At 55.2% G+C, this 23,886-nt stretch overlaps 1 protein-coding gene across 3 annotated transcripts; it reads left to right on the top strand.

Annotated features, from left to right (window-relative positions):
* The first annotated feature begins 7,047 nt into the window (after window positions 1-7,047).
* PDLIM4 (PDZ and LIM domain 4) lies at window positions 7,048-22,270 on the top strand. 3 transcript variants are annotated; one of them, XM_081035744.1, is made up of 8 exons: window positions 7,057-7,209; window positions 11,803-11,954; window positions 12,511-12,600; window positions 16,360-16,441; window positions 20,879-21,060; window positions 21,275-21,438; window positions 21,718-21,835; window positions 21,958-22,270. In XM_081035744.1, the coding sequence occupies exons 1-8, from the start codon at window positions 7,117-7,119 to the stop codon at window positions 22,160-22,162; spliced, it is 1,086 nt and encodes a 361-aa protein (XP_080891870.1). In that variant the 5' UTR covers window positions 7,057-7,116; the 3' UTR covers window positions 22,163-22,270. The 3 variants fall into 3 exon arrangements, with proteins under 3 accessions (XP_080891871.1, XP_080891870.1, XP_080891872.1); XM_081035745.1 differs by lacking the exon at window positions 12,511-12,600 and having other exon boundaries at window positions 7,048-7,209; XM_081035746.1 differs by lacking the exons at window positions 7,057-7,209; window positions 11,803-11,954; window positions 12,511-12,600 and adding an exon at window positions 15,646-15,781.
* The last annotated feature ends 1,616 nt before the right edge of the window (window positions 22,271-23,886 follow it).

The following is a 23,886-nucleotide window of genomic DNA, read 5'->3' on the forward strand; positions in this document are numbered from 1 at the left end:
TACCTTATTCTCCCCGTGAGGACCACCAGAGCAACACCACACAATGGTAGTGAAAGAGACATTGTTTGGATCCTGAATTAATGGGAATTTTAGACTGTTAAATTTAATATTGGCTTTTGGTTTTCAGTATGTTTTTTAAAATGTTAAGAACATTTCCTTCTCTTCATGGTTTTCCAAGTGTTTGCTATGAGTGCCTGGTGAATTTTATCAAATGCCTTTTGAGATGATCACAGGGGTCCTTTTTTTCCTTTTAATCTATCAATCAATGGATATTATAATGTTAAATCAAGCTTGTAATCCTAGAAAAATCCCCAAGTTGTAACTATTTTAACATACTATGGAAGACAATTTTTTATATTCACAAATTAGGTGGACCCACCATTTTCTTTTCAGGGGCTGTCTTGGTGTTAGAACAATAAACAGATCTTCACAAGGACTGTGGAAGCTCTCCATCTGTCTCTGGCTCTGGAACACACGGTTCTCTGAGGGAGAATGCTTGTACTCCTCTGGGCCAACAATGCTTCATGCTTGAATGCCTGATGTCACAGCTCTTTGTGGTCAGCTTGTCTTAATCCTGGACACAGCTACTTCTCCCACAGATCTGGGCAGGGCCCATTCCAACACTCAATGAATCTCTAGTCCAGACCCGCCATTTTCCCTTCCTCTTCCCTGAGATGAGTCAGTTCTTGTTTAATTCTCAGTACACAGAAGTTCTCCTTATACATTCTCTTGAAGCAATCCTGGCTTCTTGTGTAGGAGAAGCATATCCCCTCCTGCTACTTGGGCAAGTCTATCTTCCCACAAATAGGGTGATCTCTCAGTGGGGGCTCAAGTTATTCACTTGCCATTGTGGGTGGGTATGAGCAATGGGGGTGTGAGGAGTTCAATCCCCACCACTGAGGGCTCTGCCTCCCACTCCCCACTGTTAAGCCTGGGTCTGCACAGCTATGGTCCTGGCCTTGGGAGGGAAAATAATGGGAAAGAATTTTGAAGATTCTTGGGAGCCAAGAAAATAGCCACCCAGGACATGAGGCTGACTCCCTGTGTGCCTGGAGCAGCCTCAGCCCAGCTTCATCCTGGAAGGCATGGATCTGGCTCTTTCTGCTCTAATCCTCGTGGACCCCTGCACCTGGATTCCCAGACCCCAGGGCCAGCTGGCAGCTGCTGCACTCTGGTGGCATGGCTCTGCCCCACTCTCCCAGCCACACAGGCAGCCAGGCTCACACCAGGTGGCCACAGCTGGGGTGTCCCACAGCCAGGCCCGGAGGTGAAGTCAGCCTAAACTGTCCCGCCAACCTGTGACTCAGCCATGAGAAGCACCACTGGGCAGTGCTGGGCATCACTGGGCAGGGCACTTCACAAAGACCAATCACTAACTAAAGGAGTTGGTGCTGCAGGGGAGAAAGCAGCCATAAGAGATAGAAAGGATGGGGCTGGGAGAACAGACTGGAGACAGCCTATGCTATCTGGACGCCTGAGGAAGCCTCCGCTGCCTCCACCAATTTCATTGTGGTCCCCATGATCCCTTGGGAGCAGAGGACAGAGGCCTAATCTACTCCAGTGAGAAAATCATGCAGGACAGGGGCTGTGGAGGTCCCTCCTGAGGAGAAGGACCAGGAAACCCTAGGATTTAAATCTTTGAAGTTATCTCCAAATGAGGCTATGCATTTTGCATGTGTGTCACAAACATTTAATTGTTCAATACTCGGGCCTAATACAGCCTGACACATAGGAGGCTCTCAAATTCATCTGTTGAATACATGAACAAAGCATAAATAATATATGCCATAATTCTTGTGCTAAAATGCTATTTTCACATTTCTTCCATTTGTATTTTATTGGGAGCCTAGAAATATGCAAGCGGCCTAGATTTCTTCAGCCTACTGAGTGGCTATGGATGTCAACTCTAGTGTCAGGAAGAGGAAAAGGGTCCTCAGCCAAGAGACCAGAGCGTCCTTACCAGGTCACTGCCATATATGAGTGTCTGTGGAAGTGTGGCTTGGAGCAGGGTGCAGCTGTGCCAGGAGTCCAGACCCGGGCAGCAAGTCCTAAGCTGATAGGTGAGTGGCACTGCGTGTCTGAGGCGCCCTAGTGACTGAATTCCTGTGTTGTGTCCCATGTTTATTTCCTCTTTGTCATCCTTGTGCTCTTGGTAGCACTTTACCTGCACCTTATAGCCAGGTCTCTCTCCCTTGGCTGAGAAGAGAAGGGTTCCACACGCCTGCTTGACCCAGCGCCTGGTGATGGTCAGGCCAGGACCAACAGTGTCGAGGGCACAGAATGAGCACATAGTCCAGTTGATCCCCTATCCTTTTGCTGCTCCACCTGGAGGAGCTGATTTGTAAAAGGAGGCACCTTCTTTGCCCAGGGACCAGCATGGCTGGCTGATAGAAACCTTCAACTATCAGGGGAAGCTGGAAACCTGAGAACCTCTGGGTTGGGCTTCTATTTGGAGCTACAGGTAGAACTGAGGCATTTAGTGGTAAGGAAGGCTGGGTGACCTAACGCAGGCTTCCTACACTCTGTGACCTGAAAGAGAAGTGGGAGGGAGAGTAAGGATGGGTGTACCCTTGAGGCAGGAGGGAGGGCACGATGTCTTTGCAAGCTGCCTTCTTGAGGTCCCAGTTCCACAATACTCAATCACATGGGTCTCATGGACACCGCCTGTTCTGTCACTTCCATGCCTGGACTAAGCTGAGCTGCTTCTGACGCTCCCACCTGTCTACTGCCTCCCCCCTGGTGTGAGGTGCTGTTCCTCCTAACATCCTCCACTCCCAGGCCTCAGGGCCAAGGCCTCCCTGAGCCCAGCTAGGTAAACCTGCCTCCACCCTGCTGCTTGGCAGCCCTTTTGTTGGGTCCCAGAACAGACAGGTTTTCTCTGTGAAAACAGAGACAAAGCAGGTCTGACAGGGGTGCTGTTGGTGATTGCAGGGATGACTGAGACACGTCTAGGCCCTGGTGCAAGGGGCATGGCATAAAGTCACCAATGCAGCGTCTAATCCTGTTTAGAAGCTTAGATCAACTGCTTAGAAGCTATGTGAGCTTGGGTGCTCACTCACCCTCCCCAAGGCCCAGTTTCCTGATGAGAATTGGTTCTGCTTTTGTGTCTGCCCTAGAATTTGGCTCAGGGCCAGTAACCAGGCTCCAGTTGTCAGAATCAGCTTGGTCCCTGTTCGGACCCTCAGAGACTGGCTCCCTCTAGAGCCTCTAGCCTCTCAGCGCCCCTTTTCCCCCACCCCTGGCGGAGGCAAGCAGCGGCCTGGGGGTCCCCACCACAATTCCAAGGCTAACTAATCAGGTTTAGGCTAAATACACGGCAGGCACTCAATAAATGTTTGTTGAGGGATTGAATGGCACAAAACTAGAGCTGGGAAACTCCCTTTGTCACAGGCACGCCCTCCTTTGTGTGTTGTGCTGCGCCAAACAGCTCAAAGGCCAGCTTTGTTGCCTCCTTAACTGAGTCCTGTCTCCCTGGATGTGAGGGGCATCAGTCCTCAACCCATCTCACAGGCTACACCACTCCAGACCTTCCTTTTGGATGTGGCCTGGTGCCTATGCCCCTGGCTTCTGCCACCCCTTTCAGAGCCCCTCAAACCCTGCCTAGGGCCAGCTTTGGCTTCCTATCACTGGAGGGCCCAGTCCTAGCCATGCAGAAGGCCCTCACAGCCCTGCCCCAGACTGCTGTTCTCTTCATCTCACTGACACACAGGCTCCTATCCTAGCCTTAACCAGCAGGCCTCTTAGAGGGCAGAGCCCTGGGTGGAGAGAGGCCGTGGGACCTGGAAATGGGCTAGTCAGGCCACACTGAAATGGGGGCTTCTCAGGTTCTTCTTTGGCTGCCCTATGGGGCCCTGGACTGGACTGCGCATCCCATGAAGAAAGGACGCCAATCAAGGATTCCAATTCCCTTGGAATCCAGGCTATTGTCCAGGAGGAAGGACCTGGGCCTTCAAGGGGGGATGTCTTGTTCCAGGAGCTGAGCCTGAATGGGGCAGGCTCCACCCAGAGACTTTTGGTCACTGGGTCAGGCTGGAGAAGGTCAGGGTCTGGGCTATCTGGCCAGCCCCTAGCACCTCACAGGAAGGTATGCTCCAAGGCTGCTCCCTCAGCCCCATCCTACCCCTCCACCCAAGGCTGCTTCCACCTCTGGGCGGTCCTCTGGATTGGCCTCACTCTCAACCTGAGTTTGTTCCTGTCCCAGCCCTTCCTTCCCCCTCCCCCTGGGCTCAGCCCCAAGGTCACCTCCTAAGGGCATCTGGTCCTGCTGAAACCTGCCAACCCATTGAGGAAACAGCACTGTGGTTTCTCCTAACCTTGGACAGGCCTGGCCATGCACACAGCACCTGGGCATAATGCCCTGAGCCACTAGGGGTTCCCCTGAAGGACAGGACCTCTGGGTGTGGCCTCCAAAGCAGCAGGAGCAGAAGTCTTCCCCCTCCTAAGCCCCCTCATGCCCTCTCCCCCCTCCCTCTGGGCTGTGGCCAAGGAGTGACCTGAGATAATAATTCCCATAACAGTGATAATATTGTTAATAGCAAACTTTTTTTAAAAAATATCTTCTGTGTGCCAGGCTCTCCGTTGGGTGCTGGGGAAACATAAATAAATAAGGGACACAGTCCCTACCCACATGGGTATCTTGACTTCAACCCTGAGGAGGCACAGGCCATATGGAAAGCACCCAATACATATTTTTAAATGGATAAAGAATGCATGAAATAAGCAGTCTGGATATACCCAGCAGTAAAAATGCCCGGTGGGTGTACAGTGAACAAGCAAATGCCACCAGGGCAGCTGACACAATCTCCACCTTGGAGAGGGCTTCCGGGCCCTGTAACTGCCTGTGACTTGATCCTCAGCAGGATAAGGATTCAGCTGCATAGTAATCCCCCAGGAACAAGGCCATTAAGTGTGAAATGGAATTTTTGAGGGCTTCTTGGAGGAAGTACTGGAAACGGATTAGAAGCAGGGTACCTCAGGAGTGAGCCCAGCCTCGGCCCGTGTCATATGGGAGGGCGCTGTCAGAAGTGGACTTCTCATGTCTTGTTGAGTCAGAGATGTCATCAAGGGGATAAGCGGCAAAGACCCTGACACTGACACTGACCCAGAAAGTGTACAACAAAATGGGAACGTTTATGTGCCAGATTCTAGAAAAGCTACTCCACACCCCATCCCCATCTTTAATCCTGTGAGAGACGCTCCAGAGACGGATTACACTGCCCAGATGCTAGGAAAGTCATATTCAAGAGGCCCACTTCTGGAATGGGGTGATATGCTTCCCCAAATGGAAGTAAACAAGAACACAATGAAGAGATTTGGAGGGATGGGGGTTGGTAGTCCCTGAGGGTGTGTTAAGTTGGGAGAAGGAAGCAATGTCTAAGTAGGAGTTTCAGGAATCCACTATGAGACACCTTGAATAGGAACTTCCACAGACTCTTGAGGCCCCTCCACCTCCCAGCAAAGCTCTGCACCATTTACATTCACTATAGCTCTTGGAGTCCAGATGAGGAGACTCTGACCACCCAGCCATGCTGTGCACCTAACCCTCAGACAGTCAGTGATAGGTGATGGCTGGCCCCACTCCACATCATTCGATGAGGTCCAAGTCCTAGGGAGCCTGTGGCCCAAGGGCCTCTGGGAGACCATCCAGAGACCAACTCTCCTGCTGGCCCTTCCACTCTGTCCATGTGGGGCCCAAATCCATACAGGGTTGAGCAGAAACCTCCTCTACCTCACAGTTTTGAGTGCTCGATAGCTGACACTCTGTGGATATGGCACCCCACACTCACCCCCCATATACACACCACTGCTACGCACACCACTCACATTTCTCTTGCCAGCTCAACAGCCAGCAACACATGCAGGTTCCACCCTTTCCTTGGACTACCCTAGGTTTCTACCTCTCAAGCAGCCCTCCTCCTTTGGGGTGTTAGAGGCCCCACAGACACATCTCACCCCACAGTCTGTTAGCCTCCCAAGGACAGAGCCCTTACTAGAACTTGGCCAAGAGGGTACACAGGGTTTCCGCAGGGTCTGCAGAAGCAAGCAGTGCTGCCCTGATATAAAGACACAAAATGTCCAGGAGAGCCAGGGGGGGGGGGGCCCTGGCTAAGCCAGGGCACCTAGAAAGGTTGTTCAAGGACATCCCTGGAGGACAATGGTTGAGAGTGCAGAGAAGACCAGGAAGGGCCCCAAGTTAAGGGCTGCCCACAACTCACTCCCCTCAGGTACTTCACTCGCCTCCTTGTCGTGCAGCCACTACCCAAGTCATCCTAGCTGCTTATTTTCCGGGAAGGCTAGGGAAACAAAGCTCCTTGCAAAGGAGGAGGGGAGGGGACATTGCAGATAGGGAGATGGCCTGGGAAGAGAGAGCAGCGGGAGAAGGCTTGAGTGTCCTGGGGAACCAGTGCCACCAGGAAGAACAAGACAAGGCATCTTGCTTCAAGACTCAAGTCAGGGGTCACCTCTTCTAGGCAGCCTTCCTGGCCTCCACTCATGAGGTTGTGTATCTTTCTGTTCCCACTCCCATATTTGGCGCTACCGCTGTCAACCTAGTCTGTGTCCCTGACCCAGGCCTGTTCAGGCCCAGGGCTCTCCATCAGTGCCCGCTGTTGGGAGTACGCCCCACACCGAGGGGTGGGGTCGCAGGTTTGCCTGCCAGGACTTCGAGGAGGTTTCTGGGCAAGACGCGGCCCCATCCCCCATCTGGGGAGCGCCCCCCCATCCCTCCTCCGGGCGGGGCGCCGCCCAGTAAAAGCGATTTCAAAGGGTCTGTGCCCGACCTTCCAAGGCCGGGCTAGGGTCCACCGCCAGAAAAGCGCAGGCCAGGGCAGGATCCAGGACGTCGGGGCCATCCTAGTGGGGGGGTCTCCGAAAACCCGATGGGGGTGCCAGGCGGCAGTTGTCCGGGACTGAGGGGCGGGTCCTCAGAGCCCCCCGAAGTGGGAGGGTCGGACGGGCCGCGGGGCCAATCCGAGCACGCGGGGAGCGGGGGCGGGGGCCGGGCGGAGGGGGGTCCGGGGGCGGGCGGGCCGGGGGCGGGGCGCGGCGTCCAGGCGGCGGCGGCGACGGCGGCTCCTCAGTGTCCGGCTCAGGCTCCGGCTGCGGCTCCGGCCCGCGATGCCCCACTCCGTGACTCTGCGCGGCCCTTCGCCCTGGGGCTTCCGCCTGGTGGGCGGCCGGGACTTCAGCGCACCCCTCACCATCTCGCGGGTGAGTCTGGCGGCCATGGGTTGGCAGGGAGGTCCTGGATCTGAGACTTGGTTCTCGCGGTCCACACGGGACCCGGATCCCCGACGTCCTTGAGGCTCGACAGCCTAGGATTGACCTGGATGATCCTTGGCCACCCAGAATGTAGAGGAGGCCTCCAGGCAGGGCAGCATCGTCCCAACCCCCTTTCTTCCCTCCCACTGGGCCTGCCTTCCCTATCCCTTGGAGGATCCCCCCCAGATTTCACACACTGTGGACTCTTCGGGGTGTCACTGCAGGCGAGGAAAGGACCGCAGTCATGTGCCAGGTGTCTGGGCAGATCTACAGAAGCCCAGAAACGCTGCTTAAACCCAATACGGCCTGAAGATTTGGGATAAAATGATTGAGAGCCCCTTTCCCTTATCAAGGGTCCCTGCTAGTAGAACTGGAAGATCCCAGAGAGGTCTGAGGTCTGTCCTGAATCTGAAGAGAAAGATTCATCCACTTCCCCACTCAGGTTTTGGTCAGTCTCTCATCAGTGACCTCAGTTGACCTAAGGGGAAGTGACCAGGAGAAATTTTTGGTTTCCAGGCGAAGAAGAGACTTGACTATGAGCTTTCCCCACAAAGCACTACAAGACCCAGGGCCAGGACAGCCGCAGTCCACTTCCTCAAGGTTCCAGGGCCATGCACTGCCCCAGGTTTAGGACAGGGGAGAAAGAGGAGGGGGCACCTGGGTAGTGGCCAATCTGAGGAGGACATAGGAGCAGAGGAGTGGGGGCACCTGGGTAGTGGCCAATCTGAGGAGGACATAGGAGCAGAGGAGTGGATGCAGGCCCATTCTGAGGGAGACGGAATCCTGGCCCAGCCTTGGGGGTCACATAGTTTGAAGGGCCAGAAGAGGAGACTCAAACTCTGCCCCTGGGGGTTCCAGCCTAGGGGACAGAAGAGGAGGCTCTGTCCTTGGGGGCTCCCAGTCTGGAGGGAAGAGAGAAAGGGACCTGTGGCCATCTGAGAGCCATCTCTTGCCCCCACACAGCTGCTTTGACCTTTGGTGGCCTGTGTCAGAGGAACTGAGAACTACCTTCCCCCACCCGACCACCACCTCTGGCTGTGGGACTGGACCAAACAGACTGGGTTTTCAGACACTTCTTTCCAGTTCTTGGGAGGGGGGTGGGCACCTGGTGGAGCGTGGAATCATGGAATCCCATTTCTGGGGGCCAGGGTGACAGGCAGGCCCAGCTGTCCTGGGAGGCTTCCCACATCTGCCCTCACCCCACACTGCCAGGTCCCTGGGGCTGAGTGAGGTAGGCCTTCAACACATCCAGGAGCCTTTCATCTCTCACTTCCCTGAGGGAGCCCTGCTGGGGATGGTGTGAATGTGTGTGTCTGCCTGTGTGTGTCATGCTGTGTGTCCGCAGAGGTGGGCTAGTGGGGGTGCTAGGCCAGCCGGCAGGCCAGGCACCCTGGGCGTGAGGCCGCTGACAGGCTCAGTGGCGGCGGCTGACGGCCACAGGCGGCAGGGAGCAGAGACATCTGTTGCCCACGCGGCTGCCTGCCGCCGAGGAAAGGCCTCCACACGTCATAGCGGCAGCAGTGGCGGCCTTGTTTGGAGCTGATCGGGATGCAGGCCCCAGGCAGGCAGGCTGGAAGAGGGTTTGCCAGGAAGAACCCCCCTTGTCCCCCAAAGTCACGCGGCAGCAGCTCAGTCCTGAGGAGCCAGGATGGCTGAGCCGGGGTTTGGGTGGGATCTGCGGAGATTTACGGGGCTGGGAAACACAGGCCATGGCTTGCCCAGCAGGTACCTCAAGGGCAGGTCTGCAGACACTGACAATAAGTGGGAGTGTCCTCACCAAGGGGGGTCAAGACCCAACCCTTCCATGCTTCAGGGGCTCCCCCATCGAGTGGGGACAGACACACTCAGACAAGGAGGAGGCTGGCTGCCTGGCAGCGTTGGGGCCTTACAACCTCAGCCCACGAAGACTCAGGAAGCCCCCAAGAACAGTGTCCAGGGCTTCTTCCCCACAAACTATAGTGATTGCTGGCTTTGGAGCATCCAGACTTCCAGGCCCCACCCTAAAGGGTGTTGGTCCCGTCTCCCTAGCAACCAGTGCCTGGAATGGGCACCACAGTGTGCCCAACCCCCTGTGGGACCTTTTTGTCCTGATTGTCTAAGACAGTCTTCACAAAAGCCCTTAGAACTAAAGACTCCCTCTGGCCTCACATTATAGATGGGGACACTGGGGCTGAGAGGCTGAGGTGATGTACCCAGAGAAGCAGAGCAGAGGCCGGAATCCAGGCCTGTCTGGAGTTTGCTGTGACTATATGAAATAATATGGCACCTGACTCTAGGCGGAGTGGAGTGGAGCAGGGCCTGAGGACACAGCTGCTACAGGTGAGGGGGCTGGTTCACGCCCCAGCCTCCCAGCTGACTCACTGCTCCCCTCTCCCTTCCTTCCATCTGTTTATCCTGTACTCAGTAGCCAGGGGGACCTGCTTGAATTTAACTGTCCTGTGACTTCCCTGCTTGGAACCCTCCATGGTTCCCAGCCACCCAGGAGAAATGCAAGCTTCTCACTTAGGCCTAGAAGGCCCACAGGTCTGGCCCCTGCTCCTTCTCTGACTTTTCCACTCTCTCCTCACTAAGGATGCTTCTTCTGCCACAGGAGCCTGCTTTTACTCTCTCTCAGATGAGCCGTTATACTTGCTAATCCTTCTCCCTGGGACACACTCTCTCTCCACCCTACCTTTTTGCAAAAAAGCACACTGTGGTTAAGAGCACAGGACTTGGAACCAGTTGGCCTGGATTGAAATCCTAGCTCCCATTCATCAACTGAGTGTCCTTCTGCACTTCTCTAGGCATCTCGGTCATCTCATCTAGCAAATGGGCTTGCCTTGGGGAGTAATGAGACAATGCATGGAAAAGCAACTGTTGGGAGAGTCACCATTTCCTGGCTTCGAGCCCTCTCTGACCAGAACTCTCTGGGCTAGTGGAGCTGGCAGAGTTTCAGCCACCTCTGCTTTCGAGAACTTCCCCCACCCACTGGGGGCCTGAATGCACCCTTGTGCTGGCTGAGTCATCCTGCAGCTAGCTGCCCCCCTGAGGAAGACTCCTCTCTCCAGCAGTGAGGACTGGGGCAAGGTGCCCCTCCCCCAAGCCTCTCCGCTTTCTTTGTCTGTAAATAGGGATGAGAATGCCTCTGTCTCATCAGGTGCTTGAGAGGTTGCCTCTAGTTAGTTATGGGTAAAGCACTGAGCCCAGGCAATATTACAGAGCAGGTTTCCATGAAGAGGGGGCCTGGAGAATGGCATTGATGAGGGGGTGGGATGGAGCCAAGTGGGCACCTCCTCCCGGAGGACAGGCCTGTGCAGGTGCCCAGGCCCTACGAGTGAACATTAATGGCTGGTGGCTGAAGGTGTCATGCTCCAGAAGAACATTCCTTGGGGCAGCCTATTTCAGGGCAGGTCAGCTTGGGCAGTGCCCACACCAGGACTCCAGCCAAGGAGCTGCCACCACCTCATCTTTGTCCACTCATTACTGAGAACAGGCTAAACTGAGCCTGGTCAGGCTTCCAGGAGCTCCCACCCCACAAATAGAAACAGGGTCCCTGGCAGCTTGAGCCACAGCTGGGCACTGCTGGAGAGTCTGGGTAAGAATGAGGGTGCCTAAAGTCTATTTCCAAAGGCTGTGTCAAGAGCGGGGACAGGGAAGGATGCCCTATTGCCTGAATTCCCCTGGGCTGCTTACTTAGGCCTCTCTATGATCCCATCCCCAACCTCATGTGGTTCTCATCAGGGGACTGACATTGTAAGAGATTCCAGATGTGGACACTGCTTGACCCTCTGGGGTCAGTAGTGATACTGGAGTGGCCTGAGTGAGTGTTTGTCCAGCAGAGGAAGTGGAGGTGAAATTGTGACCCAGCAGTGCAGGCTGGCAGCTGGGAGTAGATGGCCCTGGACCTGTCTGGGGGGGTGAGGACGCAGACCTAGGGGCACTAATGATGTTAAGGGAACCAGGTGGTACAGGGCATGCACAGGGGGCTGTGAAAGCCCACAAAGGAGAGCGGCCTCTCTGCTGAGACCTGAAGGATGAGGAGGATAGCTGGTAATTAGGGTTTGGGGTCAAGGGAAAGGATGTTCTAGGGAGAGGGAACAGCATTTGCAAAAGGGTGGAGGTGAGAGATATCTGGTGCCCATAGGTACCCCCTGGACATTCACATCATCTGGATAGAGTGTGAGTGGGTGGAGGTGAATGTGAACGGGTATGAAAGGAAACAGGTCGGGAGCCAAGGTCACTAAGGGTTTGAATGTTGGGTCAAGGGATTGCCATGAGGTCTGGCTGGGTGGGGCACTGTCTATGTAGGGTATTTGTGGCATGTCCATGCTTTGTATGTATCTAGGAGCACATGTGTCTCTATTTATCCCTTTCATGTCCTTGGGCACATATACAGGCTGCAGGAGTGACATCCCACTTGTCCCAGCCCAGAGGAAGTCCCTCTCATATGCCTTCACACCCTACCAGGACCTCTAAGTGCTGGAGTTGTGGGTTGTTAGAGCAGAGGCTGCAGCAAGGCCACACAACGACCAATGCCCAGTCATCTGGCTTATCAACCCACAGGTCCATGCTGGCAGCAAGGCCGCCCTGGCTGCCCTGTGCCCTGGAGACCTGATCCAGGCCATCAATGGAGAGAGCACAGAGCTCATGACACACCTGGAAGCTCAGAACCGCATCAAAGGCTGCCACGACCACCTCACGCTCTCTGTGAGCAGGTACGCAATGGGCAGGCTAGACCAGGACAATGCGGGCGGTGCATGGATTTAAGGGGAGCAGTATTAAGAGTGACCAGCATCCTGGGTGAGCTGCACCTTGCACAGCCTCTCTGCCTCAGCTCCTGGGCACCCCAGTTCTAAGGGGTAGTGCTCTCACAGGGGCCTAACAGATGCTGAATGTGGGGGTGGCTTAAGAAGGGAAGAAGCCCTCTTTTAACTCAGGGCTGGAAGTATGTTGGAGGACTTACGGCAGGGGGAAAGTAGCCCCAAATCAGGGCTGTAATAAGACATTGAGTAGCCTGGGGTGGAGGGAGGGAGTGTGGGGAGTGACATCAACCTTTCCCCACCCCTGAGTGACCAGCTTGATGACTATTTCAAAGAAGTTTCTTATCCAACACCTTGTTTAACTCTCAAACCAACTTGATAAAGTAAAACCTAATATAGTCTCCACTTTACAGATGAGACAGCGAGGCTCAGAAAGACTAGAGTGTGCTTAAAGTCACAGAGCAAGGGAGTTGGGAAGCAAAATGTGACCTCAGGTCTTTCTCACTCCCAGACTCCACTCCTACTTGGCTGCTGACCACGCCTACCAGCGCCACAACTGCTCTGCCTCCGCTGTCCCCACTACGTTTGTGCTTCTGCCCTGGTTAGACCTGGATGCCACGGACAGTCATGCTATCCAGCCTATCATAAAAGGGAGGACTGGGGATCACCAAGCCCCATCTGTCCCCTGTGGATAGTCTAGGAGGAAAGGTCTAGCCTTGGAGCAGATGTTGCTCAGGTCCTGCCTGAGTGGAATCTCCCTGCCCCCTGTCCTGCCTGGATCCAGAGAAGCCAGACATATCTGCTGAGCTCTGCCACATTCACTGCTAACAGGGACTTTCCATGACCCCCTGTGGATGTGTGTGGGAGAAGCTTCCCCAAACCATAACACAGCTAACTATGCCTTAGCCCTGTCAGGGTGGGGGGTGATCCATTGGCTTGGAGCCATTAAACATGGTGGGAAGGCCTCTGAACTTGCCCCCAGTTGTGTCTGGCCTAGGTCCAGGTCCAGGTTGGGAGCAGGTCCGGTAGCTGTGCCTTCGGTGGTAAGTGGGCCCATTTGGAAGTCCAGGGCCTGTGCACCCCAGCCTGGCCCCTAGTGAGGAGGCCCTCGCCTGGCAGTTCAGCAGAGCTGGTCCTCATCCAGACTCTGTGGATCTTGGCTACCCCAGATGACCTCTGTGAGCCTGGGTTTCCTTCTCCGTAAAGCAGGATCACATTCATCACCCTCTCCCAGACTGAAGTACAGGCTGGCTGGGGGAAACATCAGCACTGTTCTGCCCACGAGTGGCCTCTGGGGCCGCCCCCTTGGCTGGGTTCCTGGGCCCTGACTCACCTCTGGCCTTGACTCTCGTGGCTGAACAAGGGAAGCCCTGGTGGTAGTGGAACTGGGGATGGGGGTGGGGAGGCTCACAGGGGGCCTGAGTCAGGAGGTTCCCAGAGAGAATGATGTCAGGGCAGGGTGGCGTGGTGGGGGCAGGGTGGAGGGGCCTTTTCCTTCCTTCCTTCTCTGGTCATTTGTTCCAAGCCAGGCATGGATGGGGTTGGGGGTCCACTGACCTGTTCTGCCCAGGGCATTTCAGCCCCCATACGCTCCCTGGCCATGGAGCAGGTATAAGCACATTCTCTCCTGTGATGGTTCCAATCCCAGCTCTGCACTTGGGAACTGCTATCCTCCAGCAAGTGATTTAATCTCAGAGCCCTACGCTTCCTCAGCTCCCAAAGGGGGACTGTCTTGTGATCTGGGGCTTGAGTGACGATGACGTACCAGCTGTGGTTGGTCAGGGTGAAAACCTGGGGTCCTGTACTCCAGCCCCACCCCTAATTCCCACACATACAGATTCTGGTTTATCAAGAAACTGGGGCCGCGCCGGCCTGGTGGCTCAGGCAGTTGGAGCTCCATGATCCTAACTCCAAAGGCTGCTCGTTTGATTCCCACATGGGCCAGTGGGCTCTCAACCCCAAGGTTGCTGGTTCAATTCCTCGAGTCCTGCAAGGGATGGTGAGCTCCGCCCCCTGCAACTAAAATTGAACATGGCACCTTGAACTGAGCTGCCTCCCAGATGGCCCAATTAGTTGGAGCGCAGGCTCTCAACCACAAGATTGCCAGTTCGATTCCTCGACTCCCGCAAGGGATGGTGGGCTGCGCCCCCTGCAACTAGCAACGGCAACTGGACCTGGAGCTGAGCTGCGCCCTCCACAACTAAGACTGAAAGGACAACAACATGACTTGGAAAAAAAAGTCCTGGAAGTACACACTGTTCCCCAATTAAAAAAAAAAAAGAAAGAAACGGGGGCCACCTTGACCCTCTGGACCAGCATCTCCTCCTGGGCACCTTCTCACCTGCAAGGCCTCTGCCCATGCTCTCTATCCTATGCCAGAACCTGTGCTATGGGTAGACACCCCCAACACGGGCTCTCCCCAGACCAGCTTCCCTGCCTGGCGTCTCGTGTGCATTGTGTGCAGAGGGCTCTGGTCTTCCACAGACTTCTCCACAGGATGAAAAGTGAAGGCCCCGTTTCCCTGTTATGCTTATTTCGTCTGGAACTTAAAGCTTGGTGTCGAACAACTTAAGCCAACCCACACTTTCTGGGCATGTTCTGTAGGTCCAGGACGTTCGTGGCATCAGCTCCAACCCTGGTGGGGCTTCTGGTGGATCCTCTATTGCCCATTACGTGTGATATAAGATGCATTTGCATAGCCCACCTTTTGGCTGTCATTTTGCTTAAAGATGGCAGATGGAGCCACCTGCCTAGCCTGAAGCGGAGGCCTGGAAATGGAGGTTGACACATGAATAAGCCCTTCATTCTGATCTGATACCTTGAGCCACCCTCCTGGCTCTGGGTACTTTGTGCCCTCTGACTTTAAGACCTCAGGCTTGTACTTCTTTTCCGGGCAGAACTTCAGGGACATATGAAGCCAGATAGCCAAACGAGATGTTCTAGACTCATCCCAGCGGAGTTCTGAGTGGGTGGAGGCTACAGTGAGAGCTGTGAGTTGGGAAAGTCACTTGGGAGACTGGCTGAGGGGGCTGGAGCCAGATGCCAATGGGGGTGGCATTGCCCTGAGGCAGAAGAGTCTTGTGCCACAGACCTCTAGAAGGCTGTGTGGGAAAATGGCAGCCTGAAAGGGGCCAAGGAATGGGCCAAGGAGAGGAAGTGCAGAGTGAGCGTGGATCCAGGTGTAGACAGATTGTTAAAACCCTCCTCTGAGTCAGCGAGAGAGGTAGGGTTGAGCTGCTGGCCCAGTGGTGAGACCTCGAGAAGCCCTAAGAGGCCTTTTGGGGTAGAGTGGGGACATCATTCCCCTTTGGTCTAACCAGCCTCACTTACACTCCCACTCTCCAGTCCAACGTCCATGCACCCTCCTGGCCTGCCTTCTCACAGGGTTACTATGTGGCAGGACTAGGCCCCAGGCCTGTAGCCTCTCGGCCCTGTCTGCCCTGCTTATGGCAGGTTTATGATGTTTTTCTCCCTCCTGAGTGGTGTTTGGCTTTTGGTTTCTATGGTGAAGTAGGAATTTCCTAATGGCCTGTTTCCCATCTGGGCTGGGCAGACATTGGTGATGACTCTGCCGGCAGCAGGAGGAGGGAGGCACACCCCTCAGAGTCTGTATTCCACCTCCCCCAGAGCTTGTGGGTGCCGACCCCCAGGCCCGGCCAGAGGCTATGGACAGAGAGGGATGGATGAGTGGATGGACTCCTAGCTGATCGAAGTATGAGGCCTGGCTCGCCCTGCCATGCGCTGACCCTCTTTTTGCTAAGCTCCCATAGGCCACTGAGCAGGTAGGTGAGTGGGGAAGCTACAGCTTCCTCTCTAGAAACTAGACCACAGAGGGTGGAGCAGCTGGTGGTGAAGGGGCACACAGCCCCGTCCCAGGCGAGTGGCAAAACCTAGAACTGGGTCTCCTTGCCACAACAGCCACCATTCTGGTGCAGGGGAAAGCACTGGTGTGTCCTTCTCCATCCAGGGTGCCAGGCCTGGTCCTGGGTGGCTCTGGGCCTAGAGCCCAGCCCCTCTTGGTCCTGGTTCCCAGGCATGGTGGGCATACCGTGTTTCCCCGAAAATAAGACCTAGCCAGACAATGAGCTCTAATGCGTCTTGTAGAGCAAAAATTAATATAAGACCCAGTCTTAATTTACCATAAGACCGGGTCATAATATAATGTAATGTAATGTAATGTAATGTAATGTAATATAATATAATATAATATAATATAATATAATATAATATAATATAATACCGGGTCTTATATTAATCTTTGCTCCAAAAGATGCATTAGAGCTGATTGTCCGGTTGGGTCTATTTTCGGGGAAACCCGGTAGTAAGCAGATGTGTCTGACCATCCTAATTCCTGCCACAGGCCTGAAGGCAGGAGCTGGCCCAGCACCCCAGATGACAGCAAGGCTCAGGCACACAGGATCCACATTGACCCTGAGGCCCAGGTAGGTACAGACTCAGAGCAAGCCCAGGGCAGAGGGGCCAGGCCTGGTTCACAGGTTTAACGCATTGGATGTCCTCACCGAGGCTTTCGGATGTCCAGGCCAGACTAAGGCAGAAGGCTTCCCTGGGCCTTGTCCCTGCCCCATCCTGTGCTCCCCTGGTGATGGGTACCTCCTAGGTGCTCTGTCTATACCCCAGGTAGTCCTGGATTCCGGAACCAAGGTATCTGTGGTGAGGACGGGGCCAAGCTTGGCTCAGGGCTACCACCCGCCCAGCTGGGCTTCACTCTGGTGCCCAGTGATACTAGACCAGGAGGAAGTCATCAGGCTTGGGGGTGGGGTGGGGCCCAACCTCAGGCTGTGGAGTCACCTCAGGCAATGGGGCACTCTTTTGTCTCATCCTATCCGTGGGCACCCACCTGGCCAGAGGCAACCCCAGGCCACAGGACTGACCTTAGAATGTAAGGTACTTCCTTGCCCTCCCAAGGCTGAAGTTTTCTCCTGGCCATCCTGTGATTGTATCTAGCAGACCTCGTGCTACAGGCCCGTCTGCTCAGTCACCTGTGTATGACAGGAGTCACAGCTCTGGTACTGTCCCCAAGGAGAGTAAAGGGGGCCAGGCTGCTCTAGAGCCTCATTGCCACGGACTAACGGGACACCAGTGGGCAAGACTGAGGTATCCAGCGCCAGCTCGACATCTCTGTGCCACCAAGTTTGGGCAAGGGGGAGACTGGCCTGGTGTGTGATGGAGTCAGAACGCTGGGCCCCAGTATGTGAAGTCCATGATCTCCTGGGCCTGCTTGTGTCCGCTCTCTTGCCATGGAGGCTTCGCTGTATCGGAGGGAAGGATCTGCTTGGCTGCTCCTTTACCATCTATCCCAACCCCCATCTTACTCCGACATTTGTCCCCTACCTTGTCTTTGCTGGCACCCCTGAGGCCAGATGCTTACCACATACCAGGGAGGGCCTGTTCGGAAGGGAAAGGCACTTAGCAGTTCTGGGATGGCAGAAGCCAGGGACCTAAGGAGTCCACAGTAGGCACTTGACTCTGTCGAGGGATCAGAGAGGGCTTCTTGGAAGAGAGGGTATCCAAGCCCAGACCTGAAGGCCTAGGAAGAATGAGGCAGGGAAAAGGGCATGGAGAGAGGAAGTGTGCTAGGAAGCACATACAAAGGCCCAGAGGTGAGACTGCACCACAGGTTCAGAGGAAAGAAAGTTCCCCGAGGGTCAGAAGATAGAGGTGAGGGGTGAGGTGATGGGACAGGGACACAAAGAGACTCTTGGTTTCCTCTCTGCGGGACCTCAGCATGTAGGGTTATGGCCTCCTGGGCCTGCTTATGTGCACTCTGTTCTTGCAGTGATTCATGGCCACACCTGTGCCTGGAAAGCTTGCTCTGATAGTCTCATGGACCCAAGGCCCATGGGGTGGGGACAGGGAGAAGTAGGAGAGACAAATTGGCCATGTTTGACATGGGCCAGGCAGAGGGGAGCAGGGTGTGCAGGCCCCCGGCTCATGTGTGAGGCTCAGTGTCTGCATGGATAGAACAAAGGGGACTGAGCTTGCTCTGTTCAGTGCAAGAGACGCTCAGGGCCAGTGGGCCTACAGGTTCTGAGGGCTGAAGAGCAACTCCCTCTGCCCCCTCACGTTCCCTCACTGACCTCCTCGAGGACCAGGCTGCTCAGGCTGGAAGCAGAGGGATTTTCCACAAGCAACAGGGCAGCCCCTCAGCTGCTGCCCGCCTTTTGTACTTAAAAGGTCACAAGCTCCATGGGTGGCGAAAGAAACACCCCCACCAGCCCCTGCATGGCGGTAGCCTCAGTAACACAGACACAGGGCCCATTGTCCCACACTGCTCCCACCCTTTGCCTGCAGTGGGGAGGAGGGTAGGCCCAGCTGGAGCCATCAGAGGAGGAGAAAACCACAGTTGGTCCTACGACCAGAACAGGCAACTCTGGCACGCCTCTCCCCTCCCCCCCCAAGTGGGATGTGACAGGGCCAAGTGTAACTTCAGGCCCCATTCCATGTAGGGTTATAGAAGACTCTCCTGTCAGGCCTCACGTGGGAATGCAGGAGGCACCTGGCACAGCCAAGAGTAAAGGAAGGATGGTGGTAAGGAAAATTTCCTGGAGAGGGAGGCATTTAAGTTGAGAACCAGGTGATGAATTAAAGCAAACCAGGTGGGGCAGGCAGTCCTTGCACATGCAGCCTGTTCCCTCCAGACTGAGAGAGAGAGTCGGAGCTTGGCCTCTGGGAGGTGCCATCTGCTCATCTGGACTCAGCACCCACCTCCATCCAAGCTGAGTGTCCCACATTCTGACCACAGTCATGTGTGAGCTGATGAGCAAGCAGGCAGTTATATCCATTCTGCTAACTAACCCACTGAGGCTTCAACAACCAAATCAGCAGCTGGTGGGTCCTCAGAGACGGGGAGCATATGGGACCAGGTATACGACGACCCAGAGGGGAAATCCAGGAATGGGGCTCGGGAACACCCATGACAGCCATTCATCCAATAAGCATTTGCTGTGCTCCAGGCACTATGCTAAGTACTTTGTATGTGACTGTCTCATTTTTATCCCTACAAAGAACTTACGATATAGAGACTGTATTCCCCATTTCTCAGGTGAAGAACCTGAGGTTCAGAGAAGTGAAGTGACTTGCTCAGTTAGTGAGTGATAGAACTGAAACTCAAACCAAGATCGAGGTCACCATGTGTGCCCTAAGCAGAGTTCAGCCCTCGAAGGGCTGCTGCGTGGGTGGCTGCGGCTCTGATGGCCCTGCGTAGACTCACACCCTGCTGGGTGGGGATGAGTGAGGACCTCCTTCCTCCTGTTGAAGACCTCCCCTTCCTGTTGAAGCCTCCTCTATACCAGCTCAGCCCTGCCCCCATGGCCCATGGCCCATCTGGTCCCCATTAGAGGCCAAGCCAGCTTGCCTGCCTGCCTGCCCTGCAGACACATGTACGAGAGTGCTCGGGTTTCTCAGAGGTTTTTGTTGGGCCCAGTGGGGATGAGGGTTTTCCTCCTGCTGTGGCCTCCTTGATGGGGGCCCACCCGGGCAGTGAGAGACCCTCTCCTTTGTTGTGGTGGGAGAAGTGGGTCGCCACTCCTGCTCAGCTACTGGCCATCCATTCCTCAGGCTCCCACCCAGCTCAGAGCCTGTACAAAGCAGGGGCAGTTGGGATAAAGCCCCTCAGGCTCGACTGTGTCCCATTGCTGGCGGCTGCCTGACTCTAAGCCAGGCTCTTTTCCCCTAGGGTTAGGCTTCCTTTCCTCCCCATCTGTCCTCCATGTCCACACTGTAGAGCAGAGGAGAAATTTACATGTCTCCTCCCAGCCTGAGGCTGGGGCCACCTTCATGGCCTGGACTCTTTGGCCCCACTCTAAAGCCAGGATACTCAGGCCACCAACCTCATCCCAGCCATGGAAGCCACCATGGTCACCCCCAGGGTGACCAGCACTGACTCCGAGTATATGGAACCATGTATGTGTGACTAGGTGTATGTGGACAGACTGTCTAGTGAGCGCTGTCTTCATGTAGGTGTATGTCTAGAAACATACCTGTGAGAGTACGCATGCCTGTGTTGCCGTGGACATGTGCCTGCAAGCTAGGGGCAACACAACCTGGACTCTGCAGGGACAGAGAGCCCCAGTCCCCATTCCGACCCACACCCACAGAGATCCTGCCCTCTTCTTTGGGCTAAGAAGGCGTGTTCAGGGTACTCCTCCCCCAAATGTTTCAGCCCTGGGCATCAGGCTGGCTATGGGGTAGTGGAGTGGGGAGCCTTGAGCCCTGGCCCAGCCCCTGCCCCTCATCTGCTATGCCTACAGAAGGCCACCATTTTGGCCTGGGAAGCAGGAAATGGGGGCAGAGGTACAGGCTCTGAGGGGGCTGGCCTCTGGCCTCACCAAAGGGCCTTGGGTACACAACGATTGATGACTCTTCCTGACTGCAGGCCAGGAGTTTCTTCATTGTGTCCCCAGCCATGGGCCCAGCCAGTACCTAGCACAGTTCTGGTAGATAGGAAGGTTTGGCACCAGGACCGCCTCTACAAGGAAGCCACACACTCTACTCCAGCCACACCGGCCTTGAAAGGCTTCTTGGGATAGTCCCGCCCCAGCACTGTCCCTCATGGGCACTGGTGGTCAGAACCACCACAGAGTTCATGAGCCAACACTGCGTCTCAGGCACTCAGGTTTTTGTGTCTGACTTTCCACGGGCATTTCTCATTTCTGTAGGTGCGGAACCAAGCCCAAGGCTCAGCCCTTCCCCACAGACTCCCTCCCTGGCTGGGCACCATTGCCCAGAGATGCCAAAGCAGGAGTAGCCAGCCAACATCCACGAAGGCCTGGCATAGCAGGGTAGGGGGAGGTGGACCAGGAATGGCCAGAGGCCCTACCCGACGGTTTCCCAGTGCCTCACGCTCCTCTCTCTTGTAGGATGGCAGTCCAGCGACCAGCAGGCGGCCCTCGGCCACAGGAATTGGGCCAGAAGATGGTAGGCCAGGCCTGGGATCTCCTTATGGGCAGCTGCCTCGCCTCTCAGTCCCTCACAATGGCAGCAGCAGTGAGGCCACCTTATTGGCCCAGATGAGCACCCTGCACGTGTCTCCACCCCACAGGTAGTACTGAGACCATGGTTTTTGTAGCCACACCTCAATAGCATCTTAAACCCTGATCCCTCAAATCTCACCAGGTCCCATCCTGACCCCTGACACTTAGTCACTGGGTCTCAACTTTTTGCATTCTGACCTATGAAACCTCACCAGACCCCTCAACTGGCAGAGTGAAGGCTGGTCCTGCAACCCTGTCCCTTCGTGCATCTCTTTCGCCCAGCACTGACCCAGCCAGAGTCCTCTCTCGGAACCGCGACTGTGGAGTCGACCTGGGCTCGGAAGTGTACAGGATGCTGAGGGAGCCCGCCGAGCCCCCAGCTGCGGAGCCCAAGCAGTCAGGCTCTTTCCGCTACTTGCAGGGCATGCTGGAGGCCAGCGAGGGCGGTAAGACTCCCACCCTTACCCCACCTGCTTTCCCACTCCCTGTGGGCCCCCCCAGCAGAACCTTGGCACCCCACATCCTGCCTCCCGGCTGTCCGCCCCTCCCCTGGCTCCTCGCAGCGTTCCCACACTTCTTATTGCCCTCCAAACTCCCTCTCCAGTGTGTGTGGTGGTAGCCCCAGAAGCAGGGTCCAACCCCAAACCCCCAGAAGGGAAGTTTTTCCCTTTTCTGACCTCTGCCTGTCTGCACCGTGCTCATGCCACCCGTGCTCCGGCTTTCAGGAGAGCGGCTGGGGCCTGCCAGCCCCCGGAACCTCAAGCCCACGGCTGGCAAGTTGGGCGCCCCACTGAGTGGCCTACAGGGGCTACCCGAGTGCACGCGCTGCAGCCACGGCATCGTGTGAGTACTGTCCCCTGCCTTTCCCACCCAGACCCCAGCTCTCCCGACCCTGCCCGACACCCTGGACAGGGCATGCTGGTGAATCTGTCACCCCATGCTGTCCTCTGCCTGTCTCACATCAGGGGCACCATCGTCAAGGCGCGGGACAAGCTGTACCACCCCGAATGCTTCATGTGCAGTGACTGCGGTCTGAACCTCAAGCAGCGCGGTTATTTTTTTCTGGACGAGCGGCTCTATTGCGAGAGCCACGCCAAGGCTCGTGTCAAGCCGCCTGAGGGCTACGATGTGGTGGCCGTGTACCCCAATGCCAAGGTGGAACTCGTCTGAGCCTCTCCCGGAACCTTTTGTCCCTGCCTCTGCTTCTTTTAATGCCCCTGCGCAGCCCGTGTAAATATGTGTTTGCCCCTTGCCTCTCTAATAAACTCTCTCTGCTCAGCCCTGACCAGTTCAGTGCCCTGGCCAGCCTCCCTCTAGAGCAGGCCATGGCTCCCAAGCGCTACCTCTGTTCAGGTGCCAAGATGTCCTAGGCACTGGGTTTTATGGGGAGCAAAACAGGTACTGTGCAGTCCTCAATGAGGCCACAGCCTGGGTGGATGGCAGAACTGAATCACAAGGGGCAATTCTATTCATGGGGAGGCGAAGTCTGAGGTGCCTGGAGTCAGGGAAGGTGCCAGTTAAGTAAGGGATGAGGGGGAAGAGCTGTAAAGAACTGTGTGCAAAGATATGGCGAAGGGGAACACAGACAGGAAAGGCCACGTCTGGCCACCAGCACTAGCCCAGGCAGTCCCCCGCCTCCGCAGGAGGGATTGTGCCGCGGGGTTTGTGACTCGGGGATCTCTTAGGCAGAATCGGCCTCCAGGCGCTCTAGGCATTATCCCTTCTGGGACTCTTTTCCCTGCGCTACCTCTTTTTCTTTCCCCTTCCCTTCTCTCTCCACCAGGGGGCGCAGGGGAGGGAGGAGGGAAGGAGAAGAAGAGAGGGGGTAATAAGATTTTAGAAAGAAAAAAACACTCGCCTAGGGCCGCACTCTCCACACGCTCTGTCTCCAAAACCGAGAGTAAACTCCACCCCTCTTCCGAGGCCCAGGGGTTAGTGTACGCGGCGGCCTCTAGACTTGAACCGCTTGGTTGCACACGTAGGTACAGACTCGCACTTTTTAAAAATATAAATGGTGTCAGGAGCTGGTGAATTGTGGCTGTTCACACCAGCGGACGCGTACTGGACTCCGGATCACATACATTTACCCTCTCGTTAGCTTGCTCGGGACAGGGAACAGCTTCGTTTATTTAACAATCCTAGTTTTTTAGTGAGCCCCCAGTAATGTACGTTTTTCCTGTTTTCAACCTTGTACTACCGCAAACTACAAAAGACTTATCAGTTCACACTCCCACCATCAGCACACGAGTACCCATTTCCTCGCGCTCTTGCCAACACAGGGCATTATCTTTTTTCCCCCATTTTTGCAAACTGATAAGTAAAACGCAGTAAGTAGCTCTACGTTGCATGTCTCTGATTACCAGTGGTGAGCATGCACTCAACAGATACTTTTTGTGTTTGTTGGTGGGCCCTGAGCGAACAGCAGGGAGCAGAATGCTCTCCATCCGAGTTCTTGTGTGAATTGCTCTAAACCCTTCACTCTTTTCCCCCAAGGTTTAACTTCTTAATGATAGAACTTTTCATACTTTTGTAAGAATCATTGTTACTGGACTCTGTCCCCCTGGTCTATTTCCCTATTTCCGTGACAGTATCACATTGGTTTAATATGCCAATCTCTCCTCCTTGTTCTTCGTTTACAAACCTGTCAAGGCTATTCGTATACATTTCCAATTGTCAGAGGTTTGGGTTCAATACGTCAGGCCCTGGAAACAAGCAAACAAACTTCTTTGACCCGTGACTGGGGTTGCCCTGACTCTACAGAGTCACTTGGTGACAAGTGGCATAGAGTCCTTTCCTCCCGGGCAATACGGTGATCTGTGCTGACCGTGCCATTTATTCATTGCCGTACATTTTTATTTCCGCTTTCTTCTCGTAGATCTTGTGTTCCTGCTTTA

The sequence above is a fragment of the Rhinolophus hipposideros genome (assembly GCF_964194185.1).
Source record: "Rhinolophus hipposideros genome assembly, chromosome: 23".
Lineage (NCBI taxonomy): Eukaryota > Metazoa > Chordata > Mammalia > Chiroptera > Rhinolophidae > Rhinolophus > Rhinolophus hipposideros.